A 26,397-nucleotide genomic window follows, 5' to 3' on the forward strand; every position below is an offset into this window, starting at 1 on the left:
TCTGAGATGAGGACCACAGTCAACAACTCTGCTTCTCAGGCACAACAGAACTTTCTACCATAAGGATAAAGCTAATCTGTGCAGGAGACAGAGCTTCCTTGAGGTTGGGTTCAAGACTGTGGAACTCACTCACACAGGTTCTAATGACCATCCTCAAAGTCACCATCTCCCACTCCAAGCCCAAGGTGCCCTTCCTCAACCTGGCTTTTCTAACCAATGCAGAACAGCACATACATTGCAAAAATAAACCCCACCAGAACACGCGACTACACCACACACACAATTCTCCCTCTGGGGAGAGGATGAAAAGATGAACCACACATGACAGATATTAGTCAAGTCATTAAATATACTACTGAAGGACTTTCAAATACCGCCATGTTCAGGATGGTACAAGAACCTATTCAGATTACAAGTTAAAAGCATTATTATAAAACTTTAAATGTTTTCACAACAACAGCAACTAAAACCCCGCCCCCGAAAAACCTCTATTTCATCTAAAACATTAATGCCTCAATGAACTACTACGTTAAAACCAACAGCATAGGGCTAAAGAGCTGTTGAGTACATGGGCAACATCAAAGCCGGTAGGTTCAATAAACTGTAGTCATTGTTTAGAGGCTTGAGGAGCATCACTTCCACAGCATTTCTGAAGTAATTTTCTCTAGTGACATGCTATGTTTTGTCTTACTGAACATTTAACCTCTAGATCTGGACAGCACACATTTGGCATAGGCACATTTCTTTAGGGAACACTAGAGCGGTTACTTCAAGTGACAGTTTTCTAATTATTCTGTCAAGCATCAATCTGTGAAGTTCCAAGTTCCTCAGAGCCCTGACTGACAGGCAATCAGTGCTTTACTTAAAGCGTACGTATCAGCTCCTCCAAACAGCTCTGACCTGCCAAATGCTAATAAAAGCAGTTTTTAAAAGGAATGCAAAATTTGACTATCATCACCACTCCCCAGTTTGTCCATATGTGGTACCAAAAATGTGCATGTACTCACCAAAAATTGCAGTTTCACCTCCAGTGCATATAGTGAAATTGGGAACAAAAAATCCACAGCATATGCTGCTTTCCCAGATTCTAACAGTTTGTGCAAGGGATTTTTCTTTGGAGCAACTGCAGCTGGTGAAAAATCAGCTTCAGAAACACAGAGGTAAAGGGAGATATTGAATTTTTTTTTTTTTTATTTATTTTTTTACAAATCAGTTTCCAGAGCATTCCAATTAGCTTGTATTTGTCTTTTTTAGGACAAGTTTCTTCCTACTACTTTGGGCCTGATTCTGCCCCTGTATTTGTGATGAAGATTACCCAACCCAAACAACAATCCCATTGAAATCAATGGGACTAAGAATTTGTGGAGGAAGGTATTACTCAGTAAGAGAGAGAACAGGGAAATCAAGTACTTCTTGTGACTAATAAGGACCTTACCTAGTTTAGGGGATAATGGATACTATTTATCTGGTCCTGATGCTCTTATTAAAGACATGAAATGTAAAAGAACATATGCATAAGAAGGTTCTATATGCTCTTTATCAAATTCACTATTAAATCCAAAACTGAATCTGAGTTTGACCACTACATCTGAGAGTCTCAGGATACAGCTAGCATTGGACTGAGTTTGGACCATAGGCAGTCATTTTGCACTCTGTAATCTCATGGTTGAGTTCCTTGATGTGGATCATTGGAATAGCTAATATTAATTATTCTTGGTTCTCATGCAGGTGACTCTCTTCAGCATTAGCTTGGGATTTCAGCACCAGGGAACTATCGCAAATAGTTACTAGCTCAAAACATCTAGTTGGTCACACTCAACCTTCTCCAGCGGTTGAATCTGGAGGATGCGATGGTCATGGACTAACCATGGTGTCCTACATCTCCCTTGGGCACTAAGTTTATGCGAGTGCTCAGAGAGTTTTTATAAAGGAATTTAATAAACATACAGTTTATATTACCCTTTCAATAAAGGCTCACTTTTCAAATGCTGAAGCCCCAACTCAATGAGAAATTGAAACACTATCCATTTCTGTGCTCTACAGATTTTGTTGCACTTGTGAGATGTTGGTAGGAAAGATACACTTCTCAATTTATTCTCAACTCTCCTAAAAGTACCAACATCTAATGTTTTGCTATTGTTTAGGTTTATTCACAGAAGTGTCACATGGGCATCTGGCAATAGGAAATAGCAGAATGTTTGTCAATATTGATTTCCATGGTATTGAAACTTGAGTCCTATTCAAAGTCTTCCTCCCCCTCCCCGCGACTGCCTGAGATCTAAAGCTAAGATGCAAAATAACATAGGTTTGGCGAAGAGCCACTCGTCATCAAGAGTACTGTACTGGAAAACAGGTGGATCAAAACTGAGAAATGTGTGGTTAATGAAGAAATGAAATGCCAGCAAGTCTGAAGTAGAAGGCACAACAGGCGTTATTGTTAATGACAAGGAGCCGCACAAGATATTCCCAATAGAATCAATCCTTAATTCTATTTTACTGGAAAAAAGTATATTATATAATTTAATTGGCATCAGGTTCTTGGACCTAGCTGTGAATGAAAACTTCGAGTAAATGGATTGCCTGTGATTTATGAAGTGGAAACCTCAGAATCTAAAGTCATACACCTTCCATGAATCCACATTATTTTGCAGTTGTCATTAGGCATGTCTACACCCTGGGTGCTATATATGTCATCACTATGGTGACATGGTTAGTGTTGCATTATGGGCCAGATTCAGATATCCTTACTCACCCTCAATAGTGTATTATTTTGCAAGTGGGCTCATTGACTTCAGGGGGGACTACTCGTGGAGGAAGGCGCTATGCAGTGTAAAGGAAACTACCAGAATCAGGCCCCACATGCACGGGTCCTGCTTGTTCACAAATATCACTTGATGGCATGGAGCTTACAAATTTGATCACTGATACAAGAAGTGGATCAAGAAGGGTCTTTGACAGAAGGCCAAAAATAGTAACAATCAATGGAGAAAAACTTGTCCTGCTGGCTGGCTGAACAGCTGCTAATCACATGTTGTTCTGTGATACTAAGTAGAAAACATGCTAGCAAAACTAAAGTAGCACAGATATTTAATCATCATCATCATGGGAGATTGGTTTACTCTGCTGCTACGTATTGCAGGCTTGATTTTGGTTGAAATTGTTTTCATTTTTTCTCTTTAGTTCAATTACTTCTGTAATTTGCAAGACAAAGTAAAAACAAAAAATGTATTTTCATTTCTCTTCTAAGTAAGAGCCCCACCCCTCCAACAACAACTGTACAGGGTCCCATGAAATTCTGATTAAAGGCAAATCCTTCACAATTCAGAGAGCACATACTCAAGCAGTGGTCGAAGAGGAAAACCTCCGGGGAAAGCAGGAACTAAACAATTCTGATAAGGTTTCTGTGACTTTCCAGCAAACAGTAATTTGCTCTTTTATATTTCTTCAATGAAAAGTCATGCATTGTAGTCCCAAACCTTTAAATCAAATGATTTGCTGGATATTAGGCATTCAAGTCCCATTACCTATTATAAAATATTGACTCTGCACTTTCATTCATTTCCCCTCAATAATTGATTTCTTTCTTTTTGGGGGGAATAGGGGAGGAGGTTAGCCAGTTACACACTTAATAGTATTCTGGAAGGGTTGCAATCAGGATTTAGATAAATAAAAGTAAACTCTGCAAAAAATTTTGAGCTTTACTGTTAAAAAAATACATTATTTTGTCTATGACATCCTTTCACTTTTTCCGTGGCATGATTAATCCAAAATCTACCACCAATGGGAGTCATTTATATTTTACTTTAAGGCTTCTGCTTTAATAAGATTGATTTTACCTTGTCAACAATAACAAAGCTTTGTACTAACTCTCATGGCTAATATTCTCAGTTGGAGCTCATTTGTGAATACAGCTCTGGTTATGTGTTAGTAAGCCAAATTAAGGATCCATCCCCCCTTGAAAGTTGCCTTTTAGTCAACCAAATATTGGTATCATCCAGTAAATCCACAACTCCATGCAATCAGAAAAGTGATTCTGCATTTCTGATGACCTGATTGCTGTGAGACCTATGTTCTAGGCAGTAAGCCTCTCTCCATATGTAAAAACAACGAGGAGTCCTTGTGGCACCTTAGAGATACTGATATAGACTAACACAGCTACCCCTCTGAAACCTGTCTCCATATATAGAAACTTTCTGTTCTGTCATGACAACTGGGATTGGTTGCTCCACTGTTGCTGACAGTTCCTGGAGTTTGTCTGTCTACAGCCAGCAACAGAATGTTCTTTGTCCCCCAGCAGTCTTTCAGAGCTTAAATTTGGAGAGCTTTGGCACACACTGTACAGCAACTGTGTTTGCTCAGACTCTCATTAAACAATTAGGGCCTGATTTTCAAAACAGGGTTCAAACAATTGCATGTGCAAAAAGGGGCATGAAAATGCACACCTCATTTCCATGAGTAATTATCACAACTACACATCCATATTCAGGTAGCTGTACATGCAAATAGCCAGTTATGTTCAACTGAGGCTTACTTCACATACCAAATTTTGAAAAAAAGGTTCTCAATCTTTCTTCTCTTGGGAGGTGGGGGAGCGAGGAGGGTGATGTTAAAGGTTTATAATAAGTGATCTCTTCATGAGAGTTGGGGCACCAATGGCTTGAGACTACGTATGGTGGCGCTAAGCACTTTTTGTGTATTGTTCATTGTAAAGTGCTTAGCTTCAGTTGTGGTAGAAGTTAGATCTTCAAAAATTTAAGGTTCAAAATTATATCATAATTTCAAATAAAGTTTAAAAGTGCAACTTAAAATTAATCTAGTTTACCAGATAATATTTATCTCCGTCTCCTTCACAATTCTGAAATACAAACGTTCCAAGCCATCTTTGAAACATTAGTCATCTTTGAACTATTTACATATATTTCATTTGCATTCAAATGAACGAAAAATATGAAACTATTCTTTATATTACTCTTTATACACTATTTATATTCTTATAGAGCTAAGCTTTCTTCCCCCAAAATCTATCTTTTCAAATATAAATGTATTATAATTATAAATACACTAGACGTACTATCTAAACATGCTAGTTTAATATTTTATTTTCACTGCAACATTAATATTATGAGAAAAATGAAAAAAGTATATTGTGTCATTCATTAGAAATACATCAGGCTGGATGTAAATAGTACAAAACCCATCCTACTCTACAGAAGTAGATGTATATTACAGCATTACAGCAAGTATTGCAGTTAGGTTGAGAAGGCCTTTTTTTTTGCTCACTTACTCCAATTAAGTTGCTCATTACTTTTTCAAACAAAAAAAACCTGTTCCAATAACATTTTTGGATCTTGTTGGAACAGTTCAGCAAAATCCATTCAGTCATACATTATCTACCATTCACTACTCTCTCCCTTTGTGTACCCACTATATACACAAGTGTGTGTATATATAGAGATTTACATGCGTGCGTGCGCGCACACACACACACACTTTCTTTTAGTAGGGTGGGATTTTCAAAAGCACTCGTGTTGGGCTGATTGAAAAGTTTTCCATCAAAACTGTTTTCAACAAAATGCATTTTTTCCCACAAAATAGGTCTCCTTTCGAGAGGAAATTTTTACTTTTTGTTGACAAAATAAAAAACGTTTAGGCCTAAAAGTTTTTGGTTTTAGGTTTGTGTGTTTTTGATGAAAAGTCAAAAGTTTTCCTATGAAAATACTCCTCATTTTTCAGCTTGCCCTACACTCAGTTTCATATAAAATTTCTACCACCTTCAGTGGGAGCAGAGAAAGGTGAATGCTGAGTGATTTTGAACATTTTAATTTTTACACTTAGGTTGAACCTTAACTTTTAATAAGGAAGGATTTTAACCATCACTTAAGTGATGTCAATGAAGAGATATCAATTATATATTATTTATATTTTGCTCTGCAACTGTGCTTCGGGGCACCAACTGTGGATCAGGGTGTCATTGCCCTGTACACACACACTTAGCAAAAATGAGTCTCTGCCTCAGGGAGTTCATAATTTACATTATTCATAGATTATAAAGCTAAAAGGAACCATTGTGATCAGCTAGTCTGATCTGCTTTAATATAGGCCATAGGACTTCCCTGAATTAATTCCTATTTGAACTAGAGCATATCTTCTAGAAAAACATTCACATGTGATTACAAAAGTCCATTGATGGTGAATCCACCATCATCCTTGGTAAATTGTACCAGTAGGCAATTCGCTGTTTAAAAAATTGCACCTTATTTCCAGTATGAATTTGTGTAGTTTAACATCAGATCCTGCTCTCTTTGAAGCCAATGGGAGTTACTGGAAACAGAATCAGTCACTTATTCTATACCAATAAATTGCTAAATATTTTATCCAATACAAAAGATGGGTATTAGTTTGAATATCAGCTTTTTGTCACTAAATCTGTTAAGGGTGAATCAATTCATGTTGATATATAGGCTCTCATCATATATTTCAGTGTGTGCAGGATTTCTTGACCAAATTTCAAGTTTAATTCAATATCATCATTTGAGAAACACTATTACCTCTCCATTTATCAAATAAAGGTATTAAATCACTTTTCCTTCTAACATGTTTGAAAATGCTCATGCAGCAAATGAAGGTTGTATATTGTAACAAGGAAGGACAGTGTACTAAATCATAGCAAAATGTTCATTCTCAAAAAGGAAGAGGGGAAAAAATCATTTTTAGAAAGAAATTTAATGTACCGGGAGAAATAACAGAAAAGAAACCTCTTGTGGAAACACATAGTTGCTAGTGATTTACCTGGCACACAAATGAGTGAGACAAATTACTGTAGATCAATGAATGATAAAATGCTATCCAGAATGCTAAGGGTTAAGATTTTGGATGGATTTGTTGTTGTTTTTCTTCTAACCTCCAAGAACTAGAACCAGAAATCCAAGATGTTTGCTCAAAAGCTATTCTATCAGAATTCTAGCTGAGAAAAGAGATGTGCTCAGAATGTTAACACATGATTAATGAAGAAACCCATAGTTAAACTGAATGAAAAATAATTAACTCTGATACGTGCCAGTTGCCCCTTGGGAATGCTAACTGATATGCACGGGCACAGTACTCCACTTACAGGACACTCCTCTAGTTGTGGAGAAAGACAATTCCCCATTGCTGGTCCCAGGAATGCAGATAAATGCCTATTGTGTCTGAAAAAGGAGCTTCAATTGTGAGAAAGATGCCACTCATATTAGAGTAAAAAATACGATCTAATTTGCTAAATGTACAAGTTCTTTAAAAAAAACAAAAAAAAAGGTTTCCCCACTTTCTTTCTGAAATGAGGTAAACCTGAATCTACCATGGAAACTCTAGCGAGTGAAGGGAAGAACGTAGAAGTGAGAGAGGAGACAGGCATAGCCTCTCAGATGTGAAGAGTAGAAGAAAAAAACCAAAACAAAGATATTCTCTTCTTTCAAAGCGATTAACCACATCCCTGAAGAAGACTCAAGAAGTTAATTCAGCTCCATGTAATAAAGATCATACATGCAGGAGACACTTGTAGAAAGATCAAATGAATGAGAAGCATTAACTGCTGTGACAGACCCAGGCCAGTGGGGTACAGGAGTCTGGTAGAGGGCAAATATACTGGTCACTGGATGAGTAGTTTTCTGTTCCCTGAGTGACCAGAGCAGGGGCTGCACTAGAGTAATCAGGAACCTGCTAGAACCAATTAAGGCAGACAGGCTGATTAGATCACCTGCAGCCAATCAAGGCAGGCTAATCAGGGCACCTGGGTTTAAAAAGGAGCTCACTCCAGTCAGTTGAGGAGGAGCCAGAGGAGAGGAAGTGCGTGTGAGGAGCTGGGAGCAAGAGGCACAAGGAGCTGAGAGTGAGAGGGTGCTGCTGGAGGACTGAGGAGTACAAGCGTTATCAGACACCAGGAGGAAGGTCCTGTGGTGAGGATAAAGAAGGTGTTTGGAGGAGGCCATGGGGAAGTAGCCCAGGGAGGTGTAGCTGTTACAAGAGGCACTATAGACAGCTGCAATCCACAGGGCCCCGGGCTGGAACCCGGAGTAGAGGGCGGGCCTGGGTTCCCCCCAAACCTCCCAACGCCTGATCAGACACAGGAGAAGCTGACCCAGACTGTGGGGAAGATCACTGAGGTGAGCAAATCTGCCAAATGAGCGCAGGACCCACCAAGGTAGAGGAGGAACTTTGTCACACTGCACATGATATCAACTGTAAACAAATAACCTGTTCTTATTCTAGGATCTTTACAGTGGCTCTTATTAAAATGTAAGACATCTACAAATCTATATACATTCAAATAATCATACAATATATTTTGCGTTGTTACCAGCCTTTTGATTGACACAGTTATTTCTAACAATCTTGCTTATTACTTCCTCATGCTGTTTGTTGCCGCCCAGCCCAGCCCGCTGGAACATGCTGCGGCCGCGCCGCCCGGCCCAGCCCACTGGAACATGCTGCAGCCGCGCCGCTCTGTCTGGCCTGCTGGAGCAGGCTGCGGCTGCACTGCCCAGCCTGCCGGAGCAGCTCCAGTCAGGCCAGAGACATCCTCTCCTGGCCCTCCCCAGATAAGGTGGGAAGGGATGGAGAGATTGTGGAGGTCCCAGGCTAGGAGTGGGGTCATGTAGGGGGTGGTCACAGGGGTTACTCCACTGACCCCCAGCTTCTCCCCCCCAAAATATTCCCCACCCGTTGCTGGCCCCCCTCCCCCCGTCAGAGTAAGCAGCTGGCGCACCAGGGCACTTTGTTTCCTTAGGTTTACCTTGTGCCTGCAGACGCACGAGGTAAACAAACCATCTCGGCCCAGCCGCGACTTATCCTGATGGCCTGGGAGCCAAAGTTTGCTGACCCCTGAATTATAGCGTTGGATTCTGAACAGGTTATAAAAAATTTCCATTTTTACTTATCCATCTTAGGAGGGGTCGGCTTATAAACGAACCAGCTTATGAGCGAGTACATACGGTATTTTGAAAGAATAAAAGTATTAGCTATTTGAATATGACCAACATTCTCAAACAAAGCTACCTAGACAATAGATGACAAGATCCATGGTTATTTTTCAATATTTTATGCTGTGTATATACATTATCGAGACAGCACCTAAAATGACAAAAAAAACCAAACAGCTGATTTCTACACTGATGCCTGAAGAAGAGCACTGTGTTACCGAGACCGAATGAGAAAATAACTATTTGAGAGAAACAGTTCCTCATCTAGGTTTATCTCAATGATGGGCAGATGGCAGTGAGGTGATCAGAACTCTTAATTTTGATGGAAAGAATGTAATCACTTTTTTCTGACAGCCTTAACAAGCCAAATATTTAAAATTAATGGCTATTAAAACACACTTTACTCTACAGACTAACTTTACTAACCAGGTAAAGTACGAGTTCTAATTATATTTTATTTCCTACCAATATGACCTTTTAATTTGATTAGAGTTTCATTCCTCCTCTAAATGTGCAAGATGGATTATCTGTAATAAGATTCATAATCAATTATTCATCCCACTATATTGAATTACCAATTTAACTAAGGTACCCAAAAATCTCTTAACTTCTTAAATTTATTCACTGTGAAGCGAGACAAATACACCTTTAAAATCTAAAGCAGTTTGTAAAGTATAATAAAGTAAAGAGTCAAATACTTCTGAGAGTTATTAGCCCATTATGTTATATCCTTTAACTAAGCACTGAAGACATACACGTGTATATATACATTGGTTCTGCTATCAGGTGTTCAGCAAATAAAGACTCCATCATTAGCAAATGTTTGATGAGATTGGCCTTAACTTCAATTATTTAAACAAGAAAAATCTCAATACCTGAAACCCAGCAGTCACGTTAGTCCTATGTCCCATCACAGGTGAATAATAGACGAAGACCTCAATGGGCGCTTAATGAGATATGGCTTGAGATCAACGTCCCTAACCAGCCCTGTCCTCAGACAAAGAACTGGGCAGGAACATGTGGTGCTTCTAATCTGTACTTGATATATAATGCACCTGCCATATCCACTTGTTTGTTGTATCCTGCTGCCCACTCATGCTTGACCCTGTATTCACGTATGAGGTAAACATTGGCCATGCTTTGACACCATTACCAAGAGGACTCCTGAGAAGCTGCAACATCTATCCAAATTCTGCCCGCAGCTTGAACAATACAGCATCAACAGAACACCTATTCTGACACACACAGAGTGTGTCTACATGAACATTTAGTTCATGGCAAGCAGAGATGTGAATTCACTACGAACTAACCTGCCGCAGATAAACTCTCCACATGGACCTTGCTGAGTCATTAACGCACTGTGATCTAGTCCTGGACATCGTGGGGATTCACTCAGGTGGAAATGATCTTGGCCTTTTTCCTGGTGTACTCCTCAAATGATGTACGAGAGCAGATTTGGACCAACTCAGAGATTTGTGTCCAGGAGCTGTGATAGACTTCTCTGATTTGGCTGACGATTGGCATGATTGCTACAGCGACAATATGAAAGCTATAAATAAGTGTTGGAGAGACATTAATTGGGAAATTGGAGGGTTCATGGCTGACTAGAAAATGTGTACTGTATGGCACAGAAACATGACACTTCACTATTTCTCAGAGATGGGGTATATCGATCGGACAGGGGTCAGAGGATCTTTCTCTCAAACATAGAACTGTCAGTATGTTGGGACAGAAACCCCCTCTGTAATTTCTCTCACTGGCCCTGCCACAAACTCCACCCTTCAACCATTCTGAAATGCAGTCAGGAACACCATTCCACTATAACACAGTTGTCCTTTGTTCTAGGAACCACATGTGAATCAGGTTATAGGAAGTGGGAGAAGTAACAACAATAGAAACTTTTGCATACCAGGGAGTGAGGACTTCAGATATATGGTCGGAGATGTGGATTGGTAGCTGGGGAGAAGTATTGAAGCAGGCTGGTGGGGCCTGGCTGATGTGTGTGTGTGTGTTGGGGATTGGAGGCGCTGGCTGGCCGCATAGGTATGCAAATTGCAGGACATGATGTGTACAACTGCCTAAATAACTACTGATTCCTACCAACAACATATCCTAGTTTTTTGAGAAGATAAATTCAATGGCAAAACCCCCCTACATTAATCCAGAGTTAAGGTTGCTTTGTGGTACGTCACCCACTTGCAGAACGCTGAGTTAAGCAAAACTCAAAAGTCTGAAAAGGTACATGTGAATGGGGCATATCGAGGCATTGCTGAAAGAGGACATGGGCAACATTAACTGCGCATTTCCTGGTTTTCAGACATTTGAGTTCCGCCCAACTCAATGTTTTGCAAGGGGCTAACATATCACCAAGCAACCTTAACTCTGCATTAATATAGCTTTTTGCCATTAATATATAATTATTTGGATTACCTAATATCCCCTTTTTTTAAATGCAGTTACTTTTGATTATAAATGTATCGATGTAATACAATTATCTTTGTAAATCGTAAGTGAGATTGCAGATTTCCACAAATACTGGCAATATGCCGGCAATCTCTTAAAAGAGAAAAATCCGTTTTGAAATGAAAGTTTGTTTTTCTAGCGCTTCACATACATTAAATAGTGTCAAAGATGACTAGTCATTTCAGAATAATGCCTGCACAAGCGCAAGGATGTATGTTTTTAAAAAAACCAAAACTGATCAAGTTTTATTAGTTTATATTGCAAACATCTTCTCACAGATACAGTACTGATGAAAATATGGGTATGTCTCAAGTTAATGCCCACTAAGGCATCTGGACATCTTCACCCTCGCAAAGCCTCATTGCGTTCAATTAAAGATAAGGTATTTGCAGAAACCTGATGCAGAAAATGTGACCTGCCCTATTCCAATCTTAAAAGGGGCCTCTATGATCTAATGAGTCCTTTTCATCTCTAACTACTATGACCCTATGATAGGAATCCGACACTATCAAAAGCCTGAAGAGAGAAAGCATTACTGATTATACAAAATCTGAAGTAGTATTTAGCAATTTGACTCTCCTCCAAATATTCTATTGTTGTCTCAAACAAAAACTGTTTAAATTTGGTTGCTTCATCGTAAACAACAATCATAGCCCTGTCTTCAAACAGAAATATTTTAACATTTAGGGGTCGTACATTCATCTGAGGCGGTGTGGTCTAAGGGTCTGAAGAGTCATGAGACCTGGGTTGTATCCTCAGCTCAGCCACTTACCCTTGACCCTGGGAAAGTTGTTTTCAGCTCTGTTTCCCATCCCACCCTCTGTCTCTGTTGTCTGTTTTGACCGTAATCTCTTCAGGGGAGGGATGGTCTCTCACTAGGTGTTTGCACAGTGCCTAGTAGAATGGGTTCCTGAGTTCAACTGAGGCCTCAGGCACTACCATAAGAGAAAAATAATAATACTAGGTTGACATAATTAGATCAAGTTGCTGAAGCATTTGATATTTACATAATTTACTAGCTTGAAACTGCCTGACTGATGTCAAAAACACAATCAGGGCACCTCTCAATTTTGTATTGCTATTTATTTATATTTATTTATTTATTTGTCATTTGGCTCATACAAAAGCAACGCTAAGTGTACAGTCCCTGTTAGGATGTGGCTTTGCAAAAAGAAAGGAGGCCATACTGAGAGAACGTCACTTCTATGGCACTTTACATCTTTTATGTACTGCATAAACCTTTAATTAATGCCCAGCTTCCCCATGAGGTAGATGAGTATTATAACCCACATCTTACAGCTGCCCAACATTAGGAGACATTTAAAAAAATTAAAGCCTAAGTATTTGCTGCAGGACAAAGTCAGAGTCAGAGTCCACATCAGAACGCCTTGGCTCCCAGTCGAGTTCAGTGACTAGGCATTGCTTCCTCTCAAAGAAATCCACCATTTTTAGCAGACAGCCAGCACATCATGGACATTTTTCACTACAACAGTTCTCCAACAATAGCTGTTCAAGGACTTAAAAATCCGTCCCATGCTTCACTCACTTGCGGGAAAACACGTAAGGCATAAAGAAAACACTTTGCCTGCTGGGCAAAGAAGAGCGGGGTAATGAGGTGTGTAAAGGATGTATGATATTTGAATGAGAAAGCAAAAGGGTTTCTAATGACTATATAAGAATACGGTTCTCTCTATATTATCCGAAATGACATGCAATCTGACAATTCAAACAAATCCGACGCTAGCATGCTGTAATACGTCTGTACCTGAGTGCTATTTACATTTCATTTCAACTTCACTGTATACACATTGACACTGGTAGCCGAGGGAGCCAGGAAGGTCATCTGATCCTAATGCTCAAAAGTCTGACATCCTTACAACTTTAGAAAACTCAACTACCAGTAATCAGTCAGTTACTTAAATACAGAAATTGACCAAGAGGCTAGTCTACTACCACTCTGCTCTATTCCTATAATGGGCCCCTGGTTAATGTAGCCTTCTTTGTTTTAAACTTTACATACCATCTTCCACCTGCAGATTTTAAAGATTATTTATTCCGAAGAGATGCTGCTGAAGAGCAAAGAGGAAGCTGTTAAAAGCTCCAGTCCCCAACAGTTTGCTGATTCCCCTTTATTCCTATGGCCGCGGCAGAACTGTGGGAGGAATAGCAGCTTGGCCTTGACTCCCCCACTCTCAGCAGCAGGGAAGAACAGTGGAAGCAATATAAATAGCCATGTTTCAGAGCTTCAGCGGGTGTCATGGGATGAGCCAATGTACATAAGAATATAAGAATGGCCATATTGGGTCAGACCAAAGGTCCATCCAGCCTAGTATCCTGTCTACTGACAGTGGCCAATGCCAGGTACCCTAGAGGGAGTGAACCTAACAGGTAATGATCAAGTGATCTCTCTCCTGCCGTCCATCACCACCCTCTGACAAACAGAGGCTAGGGACACCCTTCCTTGCCCATCCTGGCTAACAGCCATTAATGGACTTAACCTCCATGAATTTATCTAGTTCTCTTTTGAACCCTGTTATAGTCCTAGCCATCACAGCCTCCTCAGGCAAGGAGTTCCACAAGTTGACTGTGCGCTGTGTGAAGAAGAACTTCCTTTTATTTGTTTTAAACCTGCTGCCCATTAATTTCATTTGGTGGCCCGTAGTTCTTCTATGAAGGGAATAAGTAAATAACTTTTCTTTATTCACTTTCTTCACACCAGTCATGATTTTATATACCTCTATCATATTCCCCCCTTAGTCTCCTCTTTTCCAAGCTGAAAAGTCCTAGCCCAGGGGTAGGCAACCTATGGCATGCGTGCTGAAGTCGGCACGCAAGCTGATTTTCAGTGGCACTCACACTGCCCGGATCCTGGCCACTGTTCCGGGGGGGCTCTGCATTTTAATTTAATTTTAAATGAAGCTTCTTAAACATTTTAAAAAACTTATTTATTTTACATACAATAATAGTTTAGTTATATATTATAGACTTATAGAAAGAGACCGTCTAAAAACATTAAAATGTATTACTGGCACGCAAAACCTTAAATTAAGAGTGAATAAATGAAGACTCGGCACATCACTTTTGAAAGGTTGCTGACCCCTGTCCTAGTCTCTAATCTCTCCTCCTAAGGGACCCGTTCCAAACTCCTAATCATTTTAGTTGCCCTTCTCTGAACCTTTTCTAATGCCAGTATATCTTTTATGAGATGAGGAGACCACATCTGTACGCAGTATTCAAGATGTGGGCATACCATAGATTTATATAAGGGCAATAAGATATTCTTCGTCTTATTCTCTATCCCCTTTATAATGATTCCTAACATCCTGTTTAATTTTGACTTCCACTGCACACTGCGTAGATGTCTTCGGTGAATTATCCATGGTGACTCCAAGATCTTTTTCCTGATTAGTTGTAGCTAAATTAGCCCCAGCATATTGTATGTATAGTTGGGGTTATTTTCCCAATGTGCATTACTTTACATTTATCCACATTAAATTTCATTTGCCATTTTGTTGCCCAATCACTTAGTTTTGTGTACAGTGTTCCCTCTTTGATATAATACACTGAGCTGGCCCTGGGCATTCACTGGACTGCAAGTCTTACTCACTGTCCAGCTGGGTTCCTTCCTCCGCCCACCTCACTACCAGGTTTACAATGTACTGCAGGTTAAATTCAACTTTTACTGACACTTGCGCAAACCCACTGCCCTTCAATAACGTTATTGTATTACCGTAGCGCCTAGGAGCCCAGTCAGACCAGGACCCCATTGTGCTAGGTGCGGTACAAAAACAGAACAAAAAGACAGTCTCTGCCCCACAAAGAACTTGTGTGATCCCCGTGCCCTCAGTGGACCTGACAACCACAGCTGAGGCAAACTTAGTAGAAAGATCTTTTGAAGAGGCATAAGGAGGAAAACAATGCAACTCACTCTACGAAAACTCTTTGGGCTCTGCAGAAGTGAGAGTTAACACAACCGTAAAAACCTTATGTTTATCATTAACCTAGAATTTTGAATACACACAAGGCACAAAACTCCTGAGTATGAAACTGACATTTTCACACAGTAAAGCCACACCTTTATGATAAAAGATAGTTAGCAACCGGGCTGATGGGAGGAACTATGACTTCAGAAACAACACCCTTGAGCAAGTGTCTGTATATGTTTAATTGACCAGGCTGCTCTACTCTCACATACTACTCCAGGAAATAACTGTTCCCCGCCCTGTCCTGACTTGCTGCCGCTACGCAGCATGGGAACTCTGGGTTTTATGAACTGAACTCATACACTCCCACAAGATAAAGTCCACGTAAATTAAACAATTTCCTGGTTGAAGTGTGAAGTTTCACTTTGCTTTCTCTCCCCCTGAGCCCAAAATCTCTTAATAAACTCAAACCTCGGCTATGGTAGTACAAAACAACAACTCCCTTCTGCTACTACGTAATGGGCTGCAACTTTAAGAAAACTAATATTCAGAATCCCTCAAGCTCAAATGATAAACTGATGGCAAATAGCTCTTCTGTAATAAGCAAAGATAACCTGTATTATCTGAACACAAAGCACAGCTGGAAAATAAGTGAATTGCAAAATATTTAATGATACTCTCCTTCTGAATTCTGTTTAGTGCCTCGGATGTTGAGAAAATGAAAAACCACGAGACCTCTGCTTCACACACAACTGAATGTCAAAGCCCATCAATGCCATTATTTTTCCTTCACTGAGATGGACAGAGAGATGCATCTGACATAAGCAAACAGCAGTGATAGGAATAAGAATGCTTATTTCATATTCATAAAACAATAATCTGTTTGGACTAAGGAATGGCTGAAGGAAAAACAAATTAAGCTTCTCTTGGGTTTGGCATTAATTATTCCCTTTATATGAGTTAACAGATGTCAATATATAATATTTTGCTTGAAAAAATATTTGTTAGTCAATATAATTTTTTTCATATATGACAAGTAAACACTTGCTAACATCAACTGATTGGATTAAATTCTGCCATTGTCAATTACACCATTTAAAACAATAGGAGCTTCAGTTGTTGAAAGAGATTAATTTCAGTTCCTCTTTTCAGTGAAGTTAACTACTTTTCAATGCATCATTGCATTTAGATTCCACTGTTCAGGTCAGTGCATGGTAAAACAGAACTGCTTATAATTTCCTTAAGGTGACTTTGCATCTGTCTACTTATACAAACTTCTTCACTTTAATATCTGATTATATTTTATCCTTCCTGTGAGAGAGACGAATATCTCCATTTTACTGGGAGACTGGGAACTGAGGCACAAGGTAGATTAAAGTGACTTTCCCAAAGTCGCACATCAAGTCTGTGTCTGGGCTGGGAACTGAACCCAGCTCTCCTGAGTTCCAGTCCAGTGCCCTATCCAGTCGACCACTGTTCCTACCCTGTCAATACCTTTTAGACTTTCAAGTACATTGGGTCCATCACCAGGGCTCCTAGAAAGTACTGTAATACAAATAATCAATAATAGGTCAGTGTTTTTCAACACCGGTGAGGACAAAAGAAGAATTTGGTGAGAACAAGTAACTGCTCACTGATCAGCACTCTACCAGGAGTTTGCTGATCAGCACTCTACCAGGAGTTTGCTGATCAGCACTCTACCAGGAGTTTGCTGATCAGCACTCTACCAGGAGTTTGCTGATCAGCACTCCACTCCGCTCATCTGAGGGTGTCAAACAAGCCCCTTAGCATTGCTGTGGCACTGAAGACTGCAACTTCTTTTCTGCCTTATTATGTGAGAAAGAAGAGCAATGAAATCCCACTGATGCCTCCCAAGCAGCTTGGAAAACGAGGACAGAGACCAGAACTCTCCCTTCTTCATGCAGGTAGCCACAGGAAAGGGAAGAGTGCTCAACTTCTGCCAAGGCAGAGGCATCACAGGAATTTGTGCAAAGGAGACAGGCAAGTGGGGTCACAGGAAGAAAAACGCGGCCAGATTTTGGGCTGCTAAGGGGGAAAAAAAAAACCCATTCAGCACCACTTCTACAGCCAGTCTGACAAATGCAGCACCGACTAGCTGGAAGACAGCAAACAAGGTCAGAATAGGATGAAAAGCTCAAATTTTAAAGTTGGTATTTCCATGGTTGGTGTTTTCCAAGAAACGTTACTAATTTCTTTTCTGAAATGCCGCCATTAACAAGCAGACTTAGGAAACCTGTCAAACTACAAGAACATCATGAACTTCTCCTCAAACAGAATGTTCTCAGCTTTGCACTACCCACTTCCTTCCCCAATACTTTATAACAAATATACACTTAAAAGACATTTAAAGAGCGAGTCCTGTTTTAAAGTATATTTGATCATTTTCTGGAAGATTTAATTTCTTGTAGAGTCCCCAGCTAAAAGTTCAGAACAATATATTGTAGTCAGTTGCCCTCAGGGCACCTTGTGGTTTATATAATTCTCAGAGGCTCTATCTTTAATAGGCCTGGAAACTCCCAAGAGCAAATTTTGATTTTCTTGGATAAGGTAGGAAACAGGTTAAAGCTTGTAGGGTAATTAAAAACTGACTACTGACTCCAAGTACTATACTAAACACCATAACCCATGGGGATCAAAGCTCAATATGCTTTTAGTTAAGAAATGGAAAAGGCTCATTAGATCATCTTTTCCATCTCCCTGTAAATGCAGAAAATAGTATTCAGATTGAGGAAGGACCCGATATTAAACTGCCATTTGTTTACTGAAAAGAAAAAAATATAAAATGTTTATTTTTAAATTGGCAATAAGCTTCTCTGTGACCATAAGATGCACAGCAATAAGGATGGTCACACGTACATCATGAGTTTAGCCTCTAGTTTGTCCAAACCTGGTACAGTTGATTTGTGCCTGTGCATACGTCTACACAGCAGCCAGACACCTGCAGCTGGCCCGTGCCAGCCGACTTGGGATCACAGGGCTCAGCTGCGGGGCTCTTTCATTGCTTCAGGGCTGGAGCCCGGGCTCTAGGATTGTGCGAGGAAGTCTACCCAGCAGTGAAACAGCTCCACAGCCCAAGTCCCGTGAACCCGATTTGGCTGGCACGGGCCAGCCACGTGTTTTTCTTTGCTGTGTACCCTGTGTTTAATAGGAGACTGATACACCGCTATATGTCCTCAGAAATCCTAATTGAATCCCACATATTTTCTTCATAAATTACTGCTGAAAATGAAAGCTGAATTTCAGCTGATATCATGCTGACTTGAAACAGTGTCACTGATGGCCGTGGAGCCAAAAGGATAAAAGCTAAATCAGTGAAATCACAGGGCTGAGGAGAGGTATCAGAAGTGCCTCACTGAAACCAGACAAAACCCCTCTAGGTGACTAAAACATAAAAGCTGGGGAACGTTGACTGGTGCGCAGGGACAGAGTCAAAGGATCTGAGGTTAATAACTTAAAAATGGATGATGAGCAGTAATTTCTATAAGATTCAAAATCTAAAGTGGACAAAGCCAAAACCACCCCTTGTACTTATGCGCTACAGCGTCTGACATTCCTATTAGTTAAATGCCCTCCGGCAGATAAGCGTCCCTGCTGAAAACTATTCTAGAAAAAGTACTTGCCCACTGGGATGCTAAGTAGTCAGGAGTGGGAAGCAAAGGGAAATGGTCAGAAAGTGAATGAGAGAACAAAGGGAGAGAGAAATAAAACAAAACAGGAAAAGGCCTGCAAAGTAAGAAAATTCATTCAGTGAAAAGAGAGAGACAGAAAGACAATACACAAAGGGTAATGTAAAAATATAAAAAAAGAAGGAGATAAAGGGACAAACAGGAGAAGGTTAAGTAAATGAAATGAAGAAAGGAAAAATGAAATAAAAAATATAGAGACATGAGCTATGGAGCATTCAGGCTGGTGACTTGAACATCTCGGGCTGGACTCTCACACGGTAAAATGGCATAGATCCATTGAGCTATGCCAGTTATCTCCACTGAAATCAGAGTGAAGATCTGGAGAAGGATGGTGATAGTCAGTCAGATATTAATGAGAGGTACAGAAATGCCTCTGAATAATATTAATTAATTAAACTGGATACATGTCTCATCAAAATCAGCACATGCAGAGCACCTAGGAAATCTGCAGTCACAATGATAGTGTGAGATCACATCTGACTTTATTCCATAATCAGGGCCGGCTCCAGACCCCAGCGCGCCAAGCGCGTGCTTGGGGCGGCATTTTACCGGGAGGGCAGCAGGCGGCTCCGGCGGACCTCCCGCAGGCATGATTACAGAGGGTCCGCTCGTCCCGCAGCTCCAGTGGACCTCCCGCAGAAATGCCTGCGGAGGGTCCGCTGGTCCCGCGGCTTCGGTGAAGCATCTGCAGGCATGCCTGCGGGAGGTCCACCGGAGCTGCAGGACCAGCGGACCCTCCGCAGGCACATCTGCAAGAGTTCCCCCGGAGCCGCGGGACTGGCGACCGCCAGAGCGCCCCCAGCGGCGTGCCGCCCTGCTTGGGGCGGTGGAATTCCTAGAGCCGCCCCTGTCCATAATCATCACTGCAGTACGTTGTCGAGGCAAGACCACACCATACTTATCTGTGAGTCTCTATGTTGCAATTTAGTCTCCAAATCTCTACCTCTATTCAGCCCTTGATTACTGTATTAGACATCAATCTCTGAATAATACAGACAAATGTCAAACCCTTTTCCTTTTTTAAAAAATCTGTGACTCTAGTACTCATAAAAGTGAGGGAGGATCTAGCAGTGCTGACCAGTCTCAGGCATAGTGCAGATAACTGTTCAAATCTCTCCCTAGATAATTCTGCCAGCGCCTGCTCCCCACACCCTGACTTGCAGCACCCTTGCTTTTTTACTTGTGTTCTTTCAAGCACAGACCTATCAATCAAGCTGATGTGTGTCATGGATTGTAAAATCCCCAACCCAGACTAGGTCAAAAGGAACAATCCACTTCCTTCATTTGTAACCTTGGGCATAACCAGTCCCCTTTGTTGTTAATATTACTGGGGTGGAGGGTCACACGCTCCGTAGCTTGCACACACCAAGGGCTCCTTGCATTCATCCATTCCCCTGCCCCACAATTTCCCTATGGGTCACCCTCCCCTCCCCTCTTTTTCACGACTCTTCCCAATCTCCCTTCTGCCAGGGGTTCTGTGTCCCCCACTATCTCCTTTCTCTCCTACGAGGGCTGCCCATACCATCAGCTGTGTGTACACCCCTGTTCCCACTTCTCTGATTCCAGGGTTCCCATTCTCCTCTTTCCTCCCATACCAAGGTCCCCCCAATCTTTCCGCACCTCACTGAGATGTTTTGCGGTTCACCCAGGCCAGTAAACGGTTCTGTCACTGCATGCTCTGTAACAGTGGAGGCCTTAATGCTGTGCTGTTGTGGCTCAGAGTCCTGACACCAGTAGCCAGCCCACAAGCACAAGCTTCCATCAGCCTACTTACTCCTTGCAGGGTGCCCTCCCCCCGCAGCCCTTCCGGTCCCAAGCACCGCTCTATGCACACACAAATACATAAACTCATCATGACAATCACGTTCAGAACATTACAAGCTTTCATAAAAGACCTCACTTGAAATAGCTTATACACGATATGACTGTACGATTGCTCATTCTTTGGGGTTCAGACCCCTGTTCTCCCCATGGGGTGGACCTAGACTGTCACAGTGACACCACAGGTTGTGTGTGCCTTCTCATTCCATTCTTCACTCATAGCAGGGTGCCCCATTTTCCCATGGCAGGGACTCTGTGTGAACCCTAATTCCCCCATGCCAGAAGCTCTGTCTGCCTCCCAACATTCCCACCATGCTAGGGCTTCTGTATGCCTCACTCCCCCACACTAGGGTCCCCCAATCTGGGCCCTCGCCATGTCAGGGACTGTCTGCATGCTTCCATGACTCCCCTTCCTCCATTTCTGCCCTGCCCCAACTATTCTTCTTTACTTCTGGGAGACAGCTCCTTCTGGGTGCCAATATGTTAAATTCCATTGGAAAGATGAGCAGGGATGAGATGGGGAATTGTTTTGCTAGAAGGCATTAATAAGTGCCATTGACCAACTGTTTGATCTACAGACAACTGCAGAGACTCTAGAGGCTATGGCGGTGCTCGTGTGCTGGCAGGGGATATGCCCCTTCTGGTTTTCTGATTTACCCCCCAGGCTAATGATGCCTAGAACATTCCCTGAAATTTAGAATTGATCAGATGTGGCATCCAAAATTAAAGCAATAATTTTATATAGAGAGATCAACAGAGAAATGCCCTTGAGGTGAGCGTAAGGCCTTCACAAGCTCAGCCAATTGTTTGTACTATAGCAGTGCCTAGAGATCCCTAACTGTGCTCGGCACTGTACGAACACATGATAATGGAGCGCCTGCCCTTAGATAAATCAGACGAGTGGAATTTTATTCCTCCCATTTTATAGATGGGGACCTGGGGCACAGAGAGATTAAACAACTTGTTCAGGGTCACATGGGAGGTTGGTGACTGAGCTAGGAACTGAACCCAGGTCTTACGAGTCCCAGTCCAGTGCCTTAATTATATGACCATCCCATCTCATAGACCAGTGGTTTCCAACTCTAAGGGTCTGCAGACCACAGATTGAAAACCACTGTTTTAGACCATCCTTCTAGTAAGTTATCCTCAAGTGTTCACGAAATCATCATTTCTATTTATTTAGCATATTACTGATTTTGATAGACAAATGTCCTTATATTAGTGCATTAGGAAACATTCTGTAGAAAGACAATTATTTTACCTTAGGATCAGCAGTGAGCAATTTGAATGCCTGATAGACTTGTGCTTCCTTCACACCTCCACCAAGATCCAGGAAGTTGGCTGGCTTTCCACCATTAAGGGAAATGATATCACAGGTTGCCATAGCAAGACCAGCTCCATTCACTGTAATTGTAAGAGTCAGAGGCTGATATTTTACAAAAGGGAATTCAGACTTGTGAAATGCGATTTAACTATCACACATCAGTTCAAGGCACAGACTAGTCCTAAAACTTCACTTATTTCCGGCTCCACTTGATTTGCTTCAAAAAACACCAGCACCTGAATTTTTCAGGAGTGACTTAGTTGACATAAATGAACAAAATCATATGAAGGGCATCCTGTACAAAAAAACCCCAAAACTTCTGAGAAAAGGGATTTCATAATAATTAAAGAGGATTACGTACCACACATGTAACTGCACACAAATATCCCCCTCAGAGTAAAGGACAAAAGTTATTCTGAGCCCAGCAGAAACCCAAAGTAAAGTATCCTTCACTTATTACTGATCCCCTAATTCCCCTGCCACACTTACAAACCATGTCTAATTTCATTAACCTTGGTAAGACTAATACTGCATTACAAAATATTTTAAAACTGAATATTCATTTTAACAAAAGTGTTCAAATCATGAAAATTCTTACACGATGTTCAAAAAGGGTAATGCTTTCTTCTATTAAAATGTCTTTTGACACACTGGCATCCCATATCCTTTGCTACTTTACATGCTGCTAGTGTTGCAAGGACATTAACTCATCCGGGTGAAATGAATCCGAATGGTTTGGTACATTAAAGTTATTGCTTCTGTACAAAATAAGTCTTTTTATATCACATGTAATTTTATGCAAGTTTCTACTGTACAGAAGAGAACCATAAGGATGAGGTCTCAGGCACTGAATACGATGATACTGATGGTTTAATGAGCTACACTTTTTTTTAATGTTAGTTCCTTTAAAAGATTAAGACCAATGCAGTTTCAAAGCAATGAATTGGTTCTACTGCAACCTGAGGATCTTTCAAATAAGTGGGTAGAGCATAAATCTAAGCACTATAATCTGTGGGCAGTAACAGAAGTTATATTACCTCCATATACCACTCCTCCATCTCTGGAGGATAAACCATTTTAGCTAATTCGGATCAAAATGATGAAGTCAATTCTTTTCAGAATAAAATGTTCTGGCTTAAACAATTTACATGAAACTGAAAATGTTTTACATAATTTAAATTTTTACCTATTTTACTTCTATGAAAAACGGAATTTCAGTTAAAACAAAGGTTTCAACATAATGCAAGATTTATCAGTTACTGTTTGACATGAGAAATATTGAGATGTCAAGGGAGCCAAATTTACATTGTGAGAAACCAATCCAGTTTGATTTTGATTTTGTTTTTTAAAGCCTTTTAAATAGTATTTTCTGATTTTTTTAAATAATTCCCCCCGCCTCCCCTGCACCCACTGTTGATATTTAGAAGGGTCATCTGGGCTAACCTGAAAATAGCAGCGCTAAACATGCACAGACTTGCATATCAACCTCACCCCCTTTTTAAACTATGTGCGCACTCCTGCCTGCTGCCCCTTCAATTTCAACTTCATGTTTGCTGTTGGTAGTACTGGTATTACTTATTACTACTATTACCTTCTTACAGAATTTGGTGAAGTGCAGGCAACATCAGCAAAACAATAAAAAGGACTATTCACTCAAAGTGCTGTCAAAAAGTAGAATGAAAAAGAAAACACACAAATCAAGCAAATTTTATGAATTGAGAAAGCATATACTTGTCTTTAATCTCTTTCAGTCACAGTAATACTCACTATACGACTAACAATCAACCAATAAGCTAACAATCTTAGGGGTCACTTGTAACAGTAGATACAGTGTCATCAGATGGAAATGTGATTTTTGAATTGGTGGTGTCACTTTAAAGAGTTCACTGGTAATAAAATAAGACCGGATCCTGAAAACAATTAAGCATGTGAGTAATTTTATGTATTTAGATTATTACTCAATTGTAAATATTTCTGACAATACTCTCTGTAAATGACTGTAAACAGAAACAGATTAGTCAACTGATATTGAAAACTCTGAATTGTTAACTGGTTACCCCAAGATAATTGACCAAGACAGACTGCTTTTCTTACCAAAGCAAGCAATGTTCCCATCCAGTCCTATGTACTTTAAGTCATATTTGGCAGCTTCATTTTCCATAGGCTCATTCTCAGACTTGTCATCCATGGCAAATATCTCTTTTTGCCTAAACTCGGCATTGTCGTCAAAGTTTATCTTGGCATCAAAGCAAACAACTAAATGAAGGGGGGGAAAAATCATCAGATTATGGATACTGAATGGTCATTTTGAATTCAGAAATTCACCACCGCGTGTGTAATGTCACATAAAAGTGCAATATTCTTTCATAATTATGTACTAAGGCCCTGATTTTGCTTCCATAGTAATCAAGAGAAGTTTTGGAAAGCAGGACTAGGGCTCTAAAACACATTTTTCCACAGTCCAGGCATGGGTGATGGCAGTGCAAGCTTCCCCACGCAATAATGTCAAGGTGTCTTAAGTTATGGGTTGTGGAAACCACTTCTAGAGGTAGGAGAACAGTTTGTGTTCATGCTCATTTTAACACACCCGTCCATAAAGATGTCAGTTACGAGGGTGGTTTTCATGATCTATACAGCTGTAGTGACCCCAACAAATCATTTCATCCATTAGCAAACTTGTAGGTCCTCCAACCTCAAAGTGTTACAACTTTTCGAAAAGATCATAATGGATTTAAAGTCAAATGCACAGTCCAGACACACACATATACACCCCCCCCACACACACACATTAAATAGCTCCATAGTAGATAAACTTTTTCTCCGGTTATATTCTTTATTTTACAGTCTATTTGGTCCCTTGCAAACTCTTTCTTTAAAGAAATTAACAACAGTTTTAAGTATACATTAAGCATGATCAACACATAACTTTTTATAAATAAAGACAACGGGAAAGTACATACAAGGCTTTTCTTCAACTTGAACATCTGTTGCACTAAGCAGCAACTAAACAGGACCATATTTAATAACAGTTATGGGCTATTTTAATTCTAAGGGTGAAAAATGAGTTTACTATGACCGGATATGAGGAACACTGACTGACTACTTTCATGGGTTTTGCAAAGGCAAACATCTTAATAGATTAAAAATGTGACAGTTAAAATAAGAATATATACAGATTACTTTATTATCTCAGCACTAATGATCTCTGGTTTGGACGTTTACTAGAAATTAATGACTGGCTAAAGCAATTGATGTTTTGTGGCAAGCCAGCCAGACTAACTGCATGGAAACCATTAAAGCTATTATTATTATATTAAATTGATAGCAATGTTTGTCTGTATCTATTGTGTTTTCAGCTGTGTCTTGCCACTGTTGTGTGCACACATGCACAGACATACGCACAGAGCAAACAAAAGAGAATGCCATATAGGAAAGTATTAGTCTTACTTCCTGATGGAATAGTTTTGTTTTAATTCTTTTAAATGAAATAATTTGCTGCCCTTGACTGACAATCAATACTGGAATAAATTACAATAGCTCAAGACCAGTCTCAGCTACTGCAGTTTTGGAGAACTACTTACTAGTGTACATATGTGATAAATATCCCATGGAAGATTCTAGATCTTACCCTATAATAAATACAAAATTATGCAAGTATGTCATATGGGAATCTGCTAGAATAAGAAATACGTGAAGTTAATAATATGCTTCCCAACGTACTAGTAATGCATTAATTTTTGTTTACAATGAATTAGGGCCTATACCAACATCAGAACCATACAACCAATTTCCCTTTTCAAATGCTACCTGGCTTATTTAATGAAACGATCCAGAGCTAGAATAAAATGCAGTTTTGGGGGCCCTTGGTCTTCCATTCTAAATTTACCTTAGACGTAAACATTTTCAATGTCACATTAACGGAATCTTATTTCTGTGGAACATTCATCTTTAACAAAAGGCCATGCTATGTACAAAGTAGCAAGAAAAAAAACCCACCCATTAATATTTATCAAACAATTTTCACCATCAAAAGCACATTGTTACACGCATGATAGATTATACAAATGAATTTTCCTTCTGAACAAATATCAAAGAAAGCTTCAATACTTATATTCATGGAGAGTTTTTGTTGTTTTTCTTAGTAATAAAAGATTTGGGGAGTTGCTAATTCAACAGCTTATACCGAGAACAAAAAAATAATA

General features: G+C 40.2%; 1 protein-coding gene across 1 annotated transcript in view; it reads right to left on the reverse strand.

Moving 5' to 3' along the window:
- SUCLG2 (succinate-CoA ligase GDP-forming subunit beta) overlaps nucleotides 1–26,397 on the reverse strand; it is a 214,449-nt gene that overhangs the window by 62,373 nt on the left and 125,679 nt on the right. The window contains exons 8-9 of the mRNA XM_045024985.1: nucleotides 24,290–24,451; nucleotides 22,133–22,275 (exon numbers count right to left, since the gene is read on the reverse strand). Of these exons, the coding sequence (XP_044880920.1) occupies nucleotides 22,133–22,275; nucleotides 24,290–24,451 (305 nt within the window). The remainder of the gene's footprint in view (nucleotides 1–22,132; nucleotides 22,276–24,289; nucleotides 24,452–26,397) is intronic.

Source organism: Mauremys mutica, chromosome 7, assembly GCF_020497125.1.
Source record: "Mauremys mutica isolate MM-2020 ecotype Southern chromosome 7, ASM2049712v1, whole genome shotgun sequence".
Classification (NCBI taxonomy): Eukaryota; Metazoa; Chordata; order Testudines; family Geoemydidae; genus Mauremys; species Mauremys mutica.